Below are 14,064 nucleotides of genomic sequence, written 5' to 3'. Positions count from 1 at the left end.
TACAATTTGTTTAGATTTCTTTATAATCTTTAATGTAAACAATTCTTAGATTTTCATTTCTTCTTGTTAGGTTGATACTATCAGATTTTTAAACGTCAGTCTAATATACTTTAGTTTTTTATCACCTACCTAGTATAAGTTCATGATGAAAATTATCTTTAAATTATATAAAATCATTTTTTATAGTTGAAATCATGAGTCCATTGAATCTAAATCACCATGGAAAGCCTGGAAGCACTGGAAGGCCTTTTCTTCACATCGTGGGACTCTTCAGCAGTGCGCATCTACGATCCCGCCTAGCGAGATTCGAACCAATGATCTGCCAGTCTCACGCGCAAGTGCTTAACCTCTGGACCACTGAACTGGCGTCCAACAGTGTTAATGTCTAACTTCAACTAATCCACGAAATCGAGCAACAGTCCACCATTGTCTCCAGTGAGTTCCTATCTCACAACAGACCCGGTTGAACTTCACTGGTCACTGCTTCTCACGAGAACTCCAGGAAATACCTCTTGGAACCAGTCACTAGTGAGCACATGATGATTAATATCAGAAGGGGTTTTATGGTGACTTTAGTAATTTTACAGTTGAGATCATGAGTCAATTAAAGCTAGATCACCATGGAGTCTCGCGAGGCGGAATCGTGGATGCGCACTACTGAGGAGCCCCACAATAGAACGAAACGGCCATCCAGTGCATCCAGGTTTTCCATGGTGATCTAGCTTCAATTGACTCATGATTTCAATTATAAAATTACTAAAAGCTCCACAAAAACACCTTCTGATAAAATCATTTTTGTTTACAAAAATTATATGAAATCAAATAGAATCTGGTTAATTTAAAGTTGATAATTATTATTGATAAACGATGAATACACTTTAAAAGAATAAAATTTCCATTTTAAGGTCATATTCAATAAGTCTAAATGGTAACAATATAAAATTAGTGAACTTAGGTATCAAAGTTAGATCAATTCATTTAACTGACAAATAGATGGTTACGATAATTTTTTTAAAAATACAAGTCGAATATGTTATTTTGGGTTTTTTGCTCTTAAATGAATGATAAAAATTTGAAAAACAGTAAGAGTAATGTGAAAAGTATTCTTATCAGTGTTTACTGATTACGTAACTACTTGTTTCTAGCCATTTGAACTCTTGTTGCAATCAATTTTGTAGAATGTTCTTTTACATAAGGTATATATTTACAATATTTTATCCAGTCTATTAAATTTATTGACATCTTTATTATACTATACTGATGTGTCTTCAACATAACTTTCAGCTAAACTCTTTCAAGTAAGTAGTTGAAACCCATTTTATCATTAAGATTTTTAAATATCACAGATTGTAAGCAGATGACGAGAACCAAACGAAATAAAATGAATTTATGCTATTCTGCTAAAATCTTTGTTCTTGCTCTCCTCAAAAAGTAGAATAACTGTATTACACAAATAAATATTATTGCTATATCACTCATAATTAAAAGTGAATGTTTTCAGCTTATTGATATTCAAGTAAAGCAATAAATCAGAGATCGTAAAGTGCCTACACATTTGAAGCCTGTGAAGTACAATAAACCGACATCTATGAATTATTAATACCACTTCCATAGAATTTTCGCAACTCTCATACGCCAATAATGATTAATCAGTTGTGATCCTTTATATTAACAATAGCATAATATAAATCTTTACAAATAGCTATATACCAGTAGAAGAAATTAGTATGTTTAATATGTTTTCAAAGTATTATTTAATCCGGAAATATTTCTCACCATAAACTGATGCCTAATAAATACAGAATGAACATCAGAGAGCAACGAACAGTCTAGTTACCGAAATAATAGAATACATGCAAAATAAGACTTGACAGATGATAATAATGTACTAACATCGTACTATGAATTTAATAAATACTTATTGTTAATATCTCCAACATTATCATTAAAATAACATAGTTCTCAGTTATTTATTAGCATGTTACATGATAACAGTGATATTGTTATAATCAATAGAATTAGGATGCAGTTATATAAGTTAAGAAAACAATACTAATGATAATAGTTATGATGATACATTGAAGGGTATAGTTTTGTTAGGAAGTATGTCTATTATATGTCATGATTTTGACAACTATTGGACTTGTATATATCGTTGTCATATGATTTGTTGGTTCTGGGTATAGCTATCAGTGTACAATAAGAAATAACCGCAATATCCCCAGTTTTCAGTGGTTTTCTGTCATCGAAATGAACACAACTGAAAACAGTCTTTAAGCTCAATATGAGTGTATTATTTTCTGAAATCTTTTAATTTAAACGAATGAATGTATTGCCATCGAGAGATGTAAAATCTAACTTTTCAATTTAACACCACTGATAATCACAGTTGAAATAATTTTGGCGAATTTCATAAATAACTCTAGTATCCTATTCACATAAATCTATACAATAAACTGTACATCCAGGTCTACATTGGTATCCATATGTTGTGATGTTTCCCGTGATTTATAGAGAAATTATTAGATTAAATTGAATGAATTTCATGGTCAATAAGATCTCGTTAGAAAACCGTATTTTGTTTCTTTTTTCTCTTATTCCTCACTCTCTCCATCTTTTCAATGTTACAATATTCCAACACGTAATTTCAAAGAAATCTATTACTATGACGTATGATACACGTGTAAAAGTAATTATCTATTCAGTCCTAAAGTGTACGTGTGCGCGTGTGTGTGTACGCACTCTATTTCACTTTATTGAACAGATTGACAAAACAAAATTGAAACAAACCATAGAGACAAATTCTATAAGAACAAATTTAGTAACTGTACATTTATATTTATAGATCTGTAAAATAATTTACGAGCATGTACATATCCCATTTTTTCTTAAATGCATATATGTCTGCATGAAATCATAGTTTTGCCATAAATAATTCACTTCCCCTATTTCTCATAGTTAATAATCTAATCGAATGATAATTGGTTTACAGCTGTTTATTTCATTTGTTTGGTTTCATGGATTTTGTCATTTCATTATTTATTGACTTTCAATAATACACACCAGAGACATACATATATACATACATAGATCATATTTGAACCATTCAAGATTTCATAACAATTAATTTAGCAACAATAATGATTTAATCTTTTGTTTCAATGTTTATTTTCAAATTCTTTTTCTGTTCAAATAATAATTTATAAACTAGAAAAAACTGAACCAATTCAATTAAAGATTGATTTACTATCCTAGTAACTAAAAGTTGAAATGACATAAATACATATACTTTATAGTGGTTTAATGAAATAGATCAGAAGTGGTTTTATGGAGATTTCAGTATTTTCATAGTTGAAATAATCAGTCAATTGAAGCTAGACCACCATCGAAAACCTGGAAGCACTGGACGGCCGTTTCGTCCTATTATGGGGCTCCTCAGTAGTGCACATCCACGATCCCACCTCGCGAGATTCGAACCCAGGACCTACCAGTCTCGCCCCAGAACACTTAACCGATAGACCAGTATTTTCATAGTTGAAGATATTGGAAAGTAATCCAGTGAACTTTAATTTTTAGAACAATTCATTTGTCAATTACAGGTTAATGTGCTTAAACTTGCCAGAAGAAAATCCAACTCATAACTTCTCGTGATGTTCGAGGAATAGTGGAACTACGTCCCAAGAACTTACATGAGCGGACAGTAGAGATCGGCCTAACAAACTAATCTATCGTAATTCAGATTAACAATGTCTTATCCGTGCAGAATACACGAGGGCGTTTGTACCCATATAGTGCTATGAGATGCATAGGTTGATCGGACTTGTGTATTTTAGATGTGTATGCAAAGTGTATCGGCTATAATGAAACTCTAGTAGACCAACTTACTTACTCAGCAGTAACGAGTACTTCAAACTTACTTGTTGAGGTTCATTGACACACTATTTTCCACCGAGAACATTTACCCACCCCAGGTCTGTGTGACGCACAGGCAGATAAAACATTACTTAGCTAAGCCTTGATGGGTAGAATGCAAAATTAATTAAACATAAACTACAATTTTTCATGTCATGAATAACAACACAGATTAATGCCTAGAAATGATGTAGAAGGTACAAGTTTGGAACAGAAAATGTGATTATTATTTATGTCATTGCTCAACACGCTCAACTCGCCGATCAAATACAGCTTTTCCTACGGAGACTAGTTATCTGACACAATACAGATGGGGTAGGAAGCTGGATGTACCAACTGACGAGTCCCAAATAGGACGAAACGTACATTCTGGATTCTATTGCTAGCCACCATCCATCTCGGCTTATAAAATATCTAACAGTTGTTTAATCTATTTAACAAATATATGTTTATTTTGGATAAAGTAAACTTTTTATGATTAAAAACTGAAATGTACCTATTAGTATAACAAATCTGTATACTTTTTAAAGAGTTACGTGTCTTCATAAGCCGAATGCTTCACATTTATTAAATTTGGATTGATGTTCAAGATATTATTATCAATCGCTACTTCTCAATCATTTGAAAAGCCTCGTAAACAGATTGTCTAACACGCCATAATGTTACACTTAGAAAAGTATCATATGATACATAATGATTTCATTATTATATAAATTTCAAGATTGAGATTTAAAGCTACCTATTGGTGTTCACCGGAGGAAAAATATCATTCTAAATAGGTAACTAAAGATGAAAAATCAACTAACCCACCTTTTATTTGATGACTTCCAACGTGAAATCAGACCGACTAAAATGCCTAAAAATCATATCAAGGATTGTGGATTTATAACCTTCGTTATTCAATCGATACAGTCCAAAATTATGTGAAATCATGATACTACCTAATATTCGATTCTTCACTGGTAAATATTATCTAGTTTTGTAGACTAGTCTACAATGAAATCATTTTTCATTTTAAAAGTTTGTTTAAAGTTCAAATCCTTCGTGGGATACTGGCCACCGATGAGGACTCTTCAAAAAATTGTCTTAAATCCTCCTTTCTAGTTTTTGTCAAGTGCTACTGATGCTCTTGACGTCTGCCTCTGATTCCCGGTATCATGTTTTCTTTGATCTGTTTCTTTTACTGTTCTCTTGGGAATTCTAGGTTACGGCTCGCCTTGTAATGCATTTTAACGATTTCCATTAAATATACTCTATATTATTAAATTAGACCGCAGCTTAAAGCTGGTCTGTGCCCTGCCATAATCCATTATTACCGACGGTCTCTAGCTAATGGATCCGGAGTATCTTACACAGAGTTATTTATAAACACTTGTGCTATTTTGAAATGCATGGGGTAACTGTGGTGATCATTACTGCCTCACAAGAAATATTTGCTCAGAACTCGTGAATCTATCCCACAGTCAAATCACACCAGGAATTAATCTAGAGCTTCTTAAGAATATAACGTACATCTTACTATTTTGTTACTACCAATATTACCATCAAATATATATAATTATTTTTAAACATTGAATCAATGTTACTGTCATATCCGCAACTAAGCAGAATTTCTTATCTCTCAATTCCATTTAGCTTTGTCTACAGGTATATTACATTCATTTAAATCTTTTAAAGAAACTTTCTTATTTATCTTACGAAAAATCCGAATACAGTTTTACATCTTTAAGTGAAATAAAATCATAAACCAGTATCAATATAAAGTTAAGCACGTACAAAGTTAGTAATCGTGTGTAGTTATATCCATAGTTTTCTTATATCCTAGAAATTGTTTTTTATTATTCAAAATAAGTGTTTTTTAAAGAATTGTACAATAAATATGCAAATCTTATACTCACCCCTATCCCAACCTTCTTTTTTGTTTCAAAACTCTTATCAGTTTTACATTTTCCTATTTAACAAATTTTGTATTCCGAACTTCAAGTTTGCATTTTGCTCTTTCAGAGTTTTGCTTTTTAGTAAATTATTCATAACTTATGTATATTAATTTGAATCTATTAAATTCTTTGTATATAGACAATATATAAACTTATCCTCTTTTATGGATAACACAGAAGAATTAGTATTTAGGCAGTCAAAGAAAAAGTACCACTAGTCAGTTACAAATAAACTGAATTTTTTCTTCAATATATTAATTACATTTGCCACAGCTATTAAAAACTAGATTATAGTGAATAGCTGTCTTATAACTGTTTAAAACTCTTTAAAAATTGTAAGATTGCACTATAGACTGGTGAACTAAATGAGGTTGGAAATATGGACTAGATGATTCACATTCAGTGGCTTAATGGAATGATGATTATTTCAAGATTTGATGTTTCCATTTTCTATATTTTGTGTAACCACAGATGGGTATTTCAAGCATACTATCATAATATACCTGTCCAATAGAGTCTTTTTGTCCAATACGTCCAAACTGAACTCATCCCCATAAAGTGTCTGTTTGAATGAAAGATTTTTAAACTAATCAATGAAGACAACCATCTAATTTGATTCTAAATTTATGCAATCACTAATGGTAGTATTTTTTTCTAAATTTTAAAACAAAGCTGTCGATTGGCATATTATTATCAGAAGGGGTTTTGTGGAGATTTCAGTATTTTCATAGTTGAAAGCATGAGTCAATTGAAGCTAGTGAGAAGCAGTGACCACTGGAGTTCAACCAAGTCTGTTGTGAGATAGGAACTCACTGACGACAATTGGTGAACGGTTGCTCAATTGCGCGGATTGGTTGAAGTTAGACATTAACACCATCGAATGCCGGCTCAGTGGTCTATCGGTTAAGTACTCTGGCGCGAGACTGGTAGGTCCCGAGTTCGAGTCTAGCGAGGAGAGATCGTGGATGCGCACTGCTGAGGAGTCCCATACTAGGATGAAACGATTGGCATATTACTCGCAACTATGAAGGAAAGCTTGAACTATTGAGAATGGGTAAATGTGAGATTTATATCAGTATTGCCTTTTATATGTTAATATACCATTGTTTTAAAGATAAAAAGTGTTTTTGATTGAAATTCAAACCTACTCATTACTATTAAATCAATCAACAAAAAGTAATTGATTAAGCTATAAAAATGTTACAGAAAATAATTCATATATGACAGATACAAATAATTATAGCTCATTATACTCTCTTGTTGACTTACAGTATTTGATCTGTTAACAACATTTAGTGAGTGGATTTCATTTATAGAGATACCTTAATATTCATGTTAATTTACAGTATGAAGGTGACGTAAGGTATCAGAATAATTCCATTTCAATGTCGTGAACTTACCAGTTGTTTAATAACTTTTTTTAATTTTAATGGTGAGATATAATTTACTGTTAGAAGATTTACGATGTTGATACTTTTCAATTTAAAGTAAATAAACTGGTGAACTAGCCAAAATAACTTAGATAATACTGGACGACTTATTTGTTTTAAGATATCAGACACCTCTGAACTACTACACACATATATGAAGTTACATTAAATAGAAGCAAGAATATTTAGTTATTACAAAAATATAGTTATCAACCAGTCAATAAGTCTGAATTCAATTTTTTGAGTACATTCTAATCACTGTTCAATTAGATAATCATTCCTCGACACTAATAAGTAGCCGCTTGATTCTAAATGTAGTAAAGGTGATCTCTGTCAAGTACTCTACGCTTTCCAGTGGTTTTCTGACCGATCAATTTATAACATTAAAAAATCATCTTCGTAAAGATTTGACTTATTCCAATATTATGATTGTTTGATGTTGAATGATAAACAGTGAAGTTTTTTATAGATATTAGCGCTAATCTGAAGTTGTGTTCATTTTAATTCAAATCATATGTGTTTATTTTGGATTTTTGTTTCAGAAACTGTTAAATTGCAAAATTTTTTGAAAATAATTCTCATAATGTAGCTACTACGTGTAAATTTTCGCATTTTTGTGTCCCTACTACTAAGGACTGCAAATTATTAGTCTTTATTAGACTATATACATGCTGAGTAGAGAAAGGGACTTGATGTCTCTGATCTCAATACTAGAATGCATGTTTCAAGAAGGACGAAATCCATATTCTCAGTTTCACTGCTTGTTGAAATTCAGATAACTCAGTGTAGTTAACGGATCATCAATCAGCAATATGAGGTGGTACAAATTTTTATATTGATCTCTTGACTTACTATCAGTGGGAGCTTTCAATTTCTCACTAACTATTGAAGTTGTAATTTGGACAATATATTATTCAACCACTGAACAGAATTTTTAACCATTACTGTCTATGTCACACTAATTCACAGCGTAGAACACGAAAGTGTTCAACTGGGACGACTATACACTTCAATCCTTTCTATTTTCCAGTGACTTACTAACTAATGTCAGTTAGTGATGAAATATTTTATCAAGTGAATTTTCATAAATCTCTTATCATTCACTTAACAACAATGTATAAATGCTTCCCTTACAATTACCGAATTACATATAAACAATTTCTTTAGACAAAAGTTCTCTTAATAGTCCATTTTCAATGATATCATTTAACTAAAGTCACAAAATAGTAAATTGAATTATATGTTGTAAAATGATAAACAAATATCCGAAAAAAAGAAGAAGAATAATACATTTCTCTGTAAAAGATAATGAAGTGTTTAGCCATTAAAAAAAATAACTCGATTATGTAAACATTTCGTATATTGAGTCAATTTGTAATATGTAAACAATGGACAGTTCCATCCTATCTAGATTTCTTCCTATCTATCTTTGTGTGATTATTTCACGTTGCTATGATATAAATAACATGAAGACAATTCAAAAAAATGAATGTCTTGATAAATAATTCAAGATCCATATCATAACGCTAAAAACTAATTTTATATTTTATTTATTGCATTAGTGACTACCCTTGTATTTAAAATGTTTATTTATATTTCAACCAGTTACTAAATAAAATGGATTCTTCTGAAAATTAACTTTTTAAGTGTTTATCTTAATTCATGATATGCTTATTAATACTATTATTATTGTTATTATTATCTTTGTGAATGATTCAATGAGTAAATTCCCTTGAAGATCTTAACTACCTTCTTTTCATTCATTTTGTTTCATCTTGACTGTCTATATTTGTCTCTCACACAGACACATACACACATATATCTATATACGTGAACATGAATCCATTCAACAGTAAGCATTGAACATACTTCCAATAACGTTGTAACAAAATATTGACGAAAAAAAATGTATATTTTGAGAATATAAAATCGTCTACTTATTTTGGGAAAGATTGTTATCGAAATGTTTGAATGTTTGCTTTAGTCAACTTGGGGGAAATATTAAATTTTTTTGTGTGACGAAGTAAAAACCAGAATTTTTTTTTTCACAAAAGAAAAAAGATATCAGATAAAAGAGAATCCAATTCGAAAAGAATGTTCAATGATATTCCTTGTTATTGGACTAATGAAAGAAAATAAACTTATTTTCAATTTGATACATAATAAGGCGTCAGTTATATAACTCAAGTCGTTTTGATAATAATATGACTGTTTTCTATGAATTAGTCAGTATGTACAGAAACACAACTTTAACTAACTTTGTGTGATGGGACAAAATATTTTTCTTTCTTCTAATTGCTCTTTGTTTTTGAAGTTATAAGTTTATGGTGGAACTCTCATTATTACACTCGTCAACATTGTCAACACTTATTAGATCAAACTGGTTCGAGCTTTTTCAAAACTATTTCATAATTTAACTTGCTTGAACTATTTAACTCATAAAACAATCAGAATCAGTTCACTCTAATGATCTTAGTTGTGACTGATTTATTTTCACAGGATGTTCTATTTTTACCCGGGATTGTATTCTCATTAATGGTTTTGTTAAGTTGATCTCTGAATATGTAATTGGCTGACTTTCACCTTATTTGTTGATTGACTGAATTTATGTTGATATATCTACTGATTGTATATTGACTAAAGTGTAATGCTTTTTAAGATTCTCTATCGTTTTTAAAATTTCTTAAATCCATAATTTTGGAGATTCTTCTATTCCAATTTGTATATTAATATAAGCGACAACATACCATATCGTTTAGTCAAAAATCCATGTTTGTGTATATGTAAGCGAAAGGAGATATTACCTTTCTAACAAACTGACAGTCAACTGATTAAAAATAGCTTTACAATTTGAAAGACAATTAATAAAGTAGATCAGAAAAGGAGCTTAAATCTAATAATGAATGGTGAATCTGTAATGATTTAAGTCATAGACTTATGGATATAAATAATTGAAGTAAAATCAATTTTTCTTGCCATATGCGCATCCTGTCCGGATTGCTTCAATACAGTCATTCTATCGTAAGTTTTTATCAAAGTCAGATAGTGACTAGAATTGTAAACATTGTATGAAACGCCTATTGTTGATTCTACACTTAGTTACCATCCAACTTTGATATAACATATTTGACCGAAATAAGTAGTTTTCAGTTCAAAGTGGTTTTGTAATTGTCATTTTATGCTTCACTGATATACGGTCATGAATGTTGTTATATGATAAGACTAAACTGTTTTCTGTTATCCAAAAAGGGTTTTTTTCTACATAAAAACTACTTTTCAACAATAAGAAACCACTTATTTCATTATACTACCGTTATATATGAAAAGACAACAATTTAATTCTATGGAGGATTTCATGTATCTTATTGAAAATGTAAACAATAATTACACCCTTGAAATGATTTGTTTGTCAATTGATATTACCCTAGTAATTTATAAGGAATAACTGTTGAACTACACTATACACCTTATTATTATATTTATAGTGAATTGACATCATAGTGATTAATTTATTTTAAGAGTATCTATGAGAGTATTAATAATACCATTCTCTGAAAATGTAATTGGAACAAAACTAATATTATAAACAATGTAAAACTTTATCTCTTCCTCCCTGTCCCTTCTACCCAACACCCTTTATTCTTTCTAACTCAATATCTATGAGATTTTAAGGAAAATCCCCATTGTAATTTTTGGGTAATTTGTTATGTTTTAGGATAGTTCGCGAGCAGATGAAAATCAATTTTGATCAACTGACTTTTTCAAATATATTTTTGATTATTTTTTTTTCCAAATGAATAAACACAAATGAAAGAAGTAATAAGATAATGGTTGTTATGTTGATAATGATAGGGATATAATAACAGTCGTAGTAGTAGTATTGATAATCACACTAGTTGGGGTGGGGTTGGATAAGGTTGTTATTGTTGATACCAATTTCGAATTTGGTAGGGGAGGACAGAAGAACACAATGGGAAACACAATGAAGAATTGTTCACCAAGAATAATTATTAATAAGAAGTTTTTGTCAGAAAAAAGTACTTATTTTGTAACCATTTAAGTATCAAGACCAACTAATAAATACACTTATTGATAAATAGTTACCATTGTAAAGACAGACAAACAATGTGTATATTATGAAATTAATGCTTTTCTGCCTATTTACAATGTATATGGATATGCGAACCCTTATAAAATGAAGTAGTAATGATTTGTAAACTTGTTACTATAGCACAAGATAAAAACAGCATAAAATACATAAAAAACAGTACTGAAATACACGTGTCATGCAAATGAAAATTATTGATATGTATTAGACAAATTCATACATATACAGACAAACATTTCTATATACATCTGCACAGACTATGCCTACATAGTAGTTTCGGGCCCAATATACGTACGTGCATATACACATATCCATACATAAGTAAGTCTATATTGTATCTGTTTACATAGTCACAAGACTAAAATAAACAGTGAATAAACAATAGAATAAAAATAATCTGTCATTGGTGAACATTAAAACAATATTAAATTGTAATATCAGATGAGATAGTATACTTTATCAGAGTTTTTTTCACGCAAGAAAGTTGATTTCTGTATTGCAGTAAATAATGGTAGGATACATATTAAATAGAATTTTACACAATGATTCATTCCTCATATCATCTCAATGTAGTTTAAATAGTTACAGAATAATTATTACATTTAAAGTTTGTTTTTTTTCTCTAAAATCAAATAAGACCAACTGGTTTTAATGTGTGTGATTAAGTAATACTAAACTTCTTGCGTCAGATATATGTTGTGTCAGATAAGAGAAACTTTCACTATATAGAAATACAATGCCAAGGGAAAGCTTATTAGAAAAGGGGCCTTCTAAAACCCTTGTTAATTATTAAAGTTGGACCAGTTCCGGGAAAAAAAAAAAAAGTTTAAAAAAGGACCCTACCCTAAACCGAAAATTTTGAATATCTTCAAGGAATCACTAAAAATGTCTTCAATTGGGATAATTATAATCCGTAAATTATTTCTATCCTACTATTCTTCTCTAACCCCCCCCCTGATTATTATGCAACGCCATTTAATATTTAAACTTCCGAAACGTTTATTGATGCAACCATTCCTATCCTTCTATAGACATATATTTACCATACAACCATAAATACAAATATACAGCTTAAGTAGATGATTTCATCGAAGAGAAAATTTTATTTGCTGAATTCTCCTGATTATTAATTTGTATAAAGTCAAAGTTTATTTTTCTTCTCTAAGCTCCAGTTTGAAACTATCAACTTTTTATATTATTATAACCCCAGTAAACATTCTAAGCATGTTTTCAGAACATCGAAGATTTCTGTTTTTAAGTACATCAAATAATAAACAGGCCTCCAGATTAATATTACTGATATGATGAACGAAAATTAGACATGATAGCTAAGCTTTAATTGTATTGTTTAATGACTGATCCTCCTAAGTACTTATCTGATAAAAGCAACTTTCAGTCATAATGTGATGTATGCTACTTATGTTTGCAGATATAAGTAGTACGTAACGTCAGTTGGAAGTGAAATGTCTGCAAGCAGAAGGTTGAGAAGATTGAAATGAAGGGGAGAGAGAAGAGAACTAAACGCAATCAAGACGGCAACAGGAATGAAGGAAAAATGAACCTTGTAAGAGACAAATCAAAGATTTGTAAATGAACTATTTGATGTATGGTTCTCATTATTTTACTGAACGACTGTGTGATTGTGCACCAACCAATAAATTGGTTCTTCTCACCTGAGTTTTCATTCACTACAATAGGTGCATTCTCATACTCACTTTATATATAGGCATAGTAGAGCTTCTGATATTCACTTATTTTTGGGCTTCACCTTACTACTTTGCTCCTCACGAATCATTATCATTCAGTAAATTTTCGAATCAATTCAAAATAATCTATTTTTTAACAGCGTAGTTTTCGAAGCTGATATCAGTTCATAGAGCAATTAATTAATTAATCAGCTTTAAACTAAGTAGAATAAGACTTTGGTATGATCATATGGAGAAAATACTGATTGACTCAAAATTCGTTAGATTACAAGGAATAGATTAATCAATGGAATTTCAAACTATTAACAGTTCCAAAAGAAATAAGAGATTCCCTTCAGTATATCCAAACTTGGATGTGTCATGATTCATTATGAAATGTAAATCAGTAAAATAGATCCATCAACTTTTATGGTTAATTATATCGTCGGAATTTTTTCAAATAATAATAAATAATAATAACATCGTTATTCAATACTCACTTGTCTTTCTGTCAAATGTAGTTTACAAGAGATTTCCCAACGTTTCTGTCTTGTAATATATGCATTACCCATAAATTCATTTTCTAAAACCATTGTTTGGTAACGTGTATACGGTTTGCGTTTCTTTCTTGACCGCACTTCTAATTTGAAAGGTGTATCATTTATGTCCATTGATAAGTAGAAACCAAGATATATTTGTCACAGATTTGTTTATATATTGAAGAAATGGTAAAAGTGAGAAGAAAAAAAACGGTACAAATGATGTTTGCACAAACAAAAATGTATATATATATATATAATATAGTACGGCTGGACTGGCAGTTTAAATTTATGCAATATAGCAGAACAACTATGACTCTTAAATACTTAAACACGATTCAATTCATGTATTTTCTGATAGTTGATAATGTTTTAAAAGTTGAACAACTTCGTGGGCATTCTATTTCAATGTGTGGAAAGATTATTTTATCAAATATTTGGGATTAAACTAAT

General features: G+C 30.2%; 1 protein-coding gene across 1 annotated transcript; it reads right to left on the bottom strand.

The window, feature by feature from the left end:
- Positions 1–8,423: 8,423 nt before the first annotated feature.
- Smp_087070 (antennapedia-like homeobox protein) lies at positions 8,424–13,743 on the bottom strand (the record flags this gene model as incomplete). The annotated part of the gene is made up of 2 exons (XM_018797575.1): positions 8,424–8,489; positions 13,573–13,743. The coding sequence occupies 2 exons, from the start codon at positions 13,741–13,743 to the stop codon at positions 8,424–8,426; spliced, it is 237 nt and encodes a 78-aa protein (XP_018646777.1).
- Between the last annotated feature and the right edge of the window lie 321 nt (positions 13,744–14,064).

This window comes from Schistosoma mansoni (assembly GCF_000237925.1).
Source record: "Schistosoma mansoni, WGS project CABG00000000 data, supercontig 0164, strain Puerto Rico, whole genome shotgun sequence".
Taxonomy (NCBI): Eukaryota; Metazoa; Platyhelminthes; class Trematoda; order Strigeidida; family Schistosomatidae; genus Schistosoma; species Schistosoma mansoni.
The sequence above is the reverse complement of the archived record's forward strand: the minus strand, read 5'-3'. Positions and strand labels throughout refer to the sequence as shown.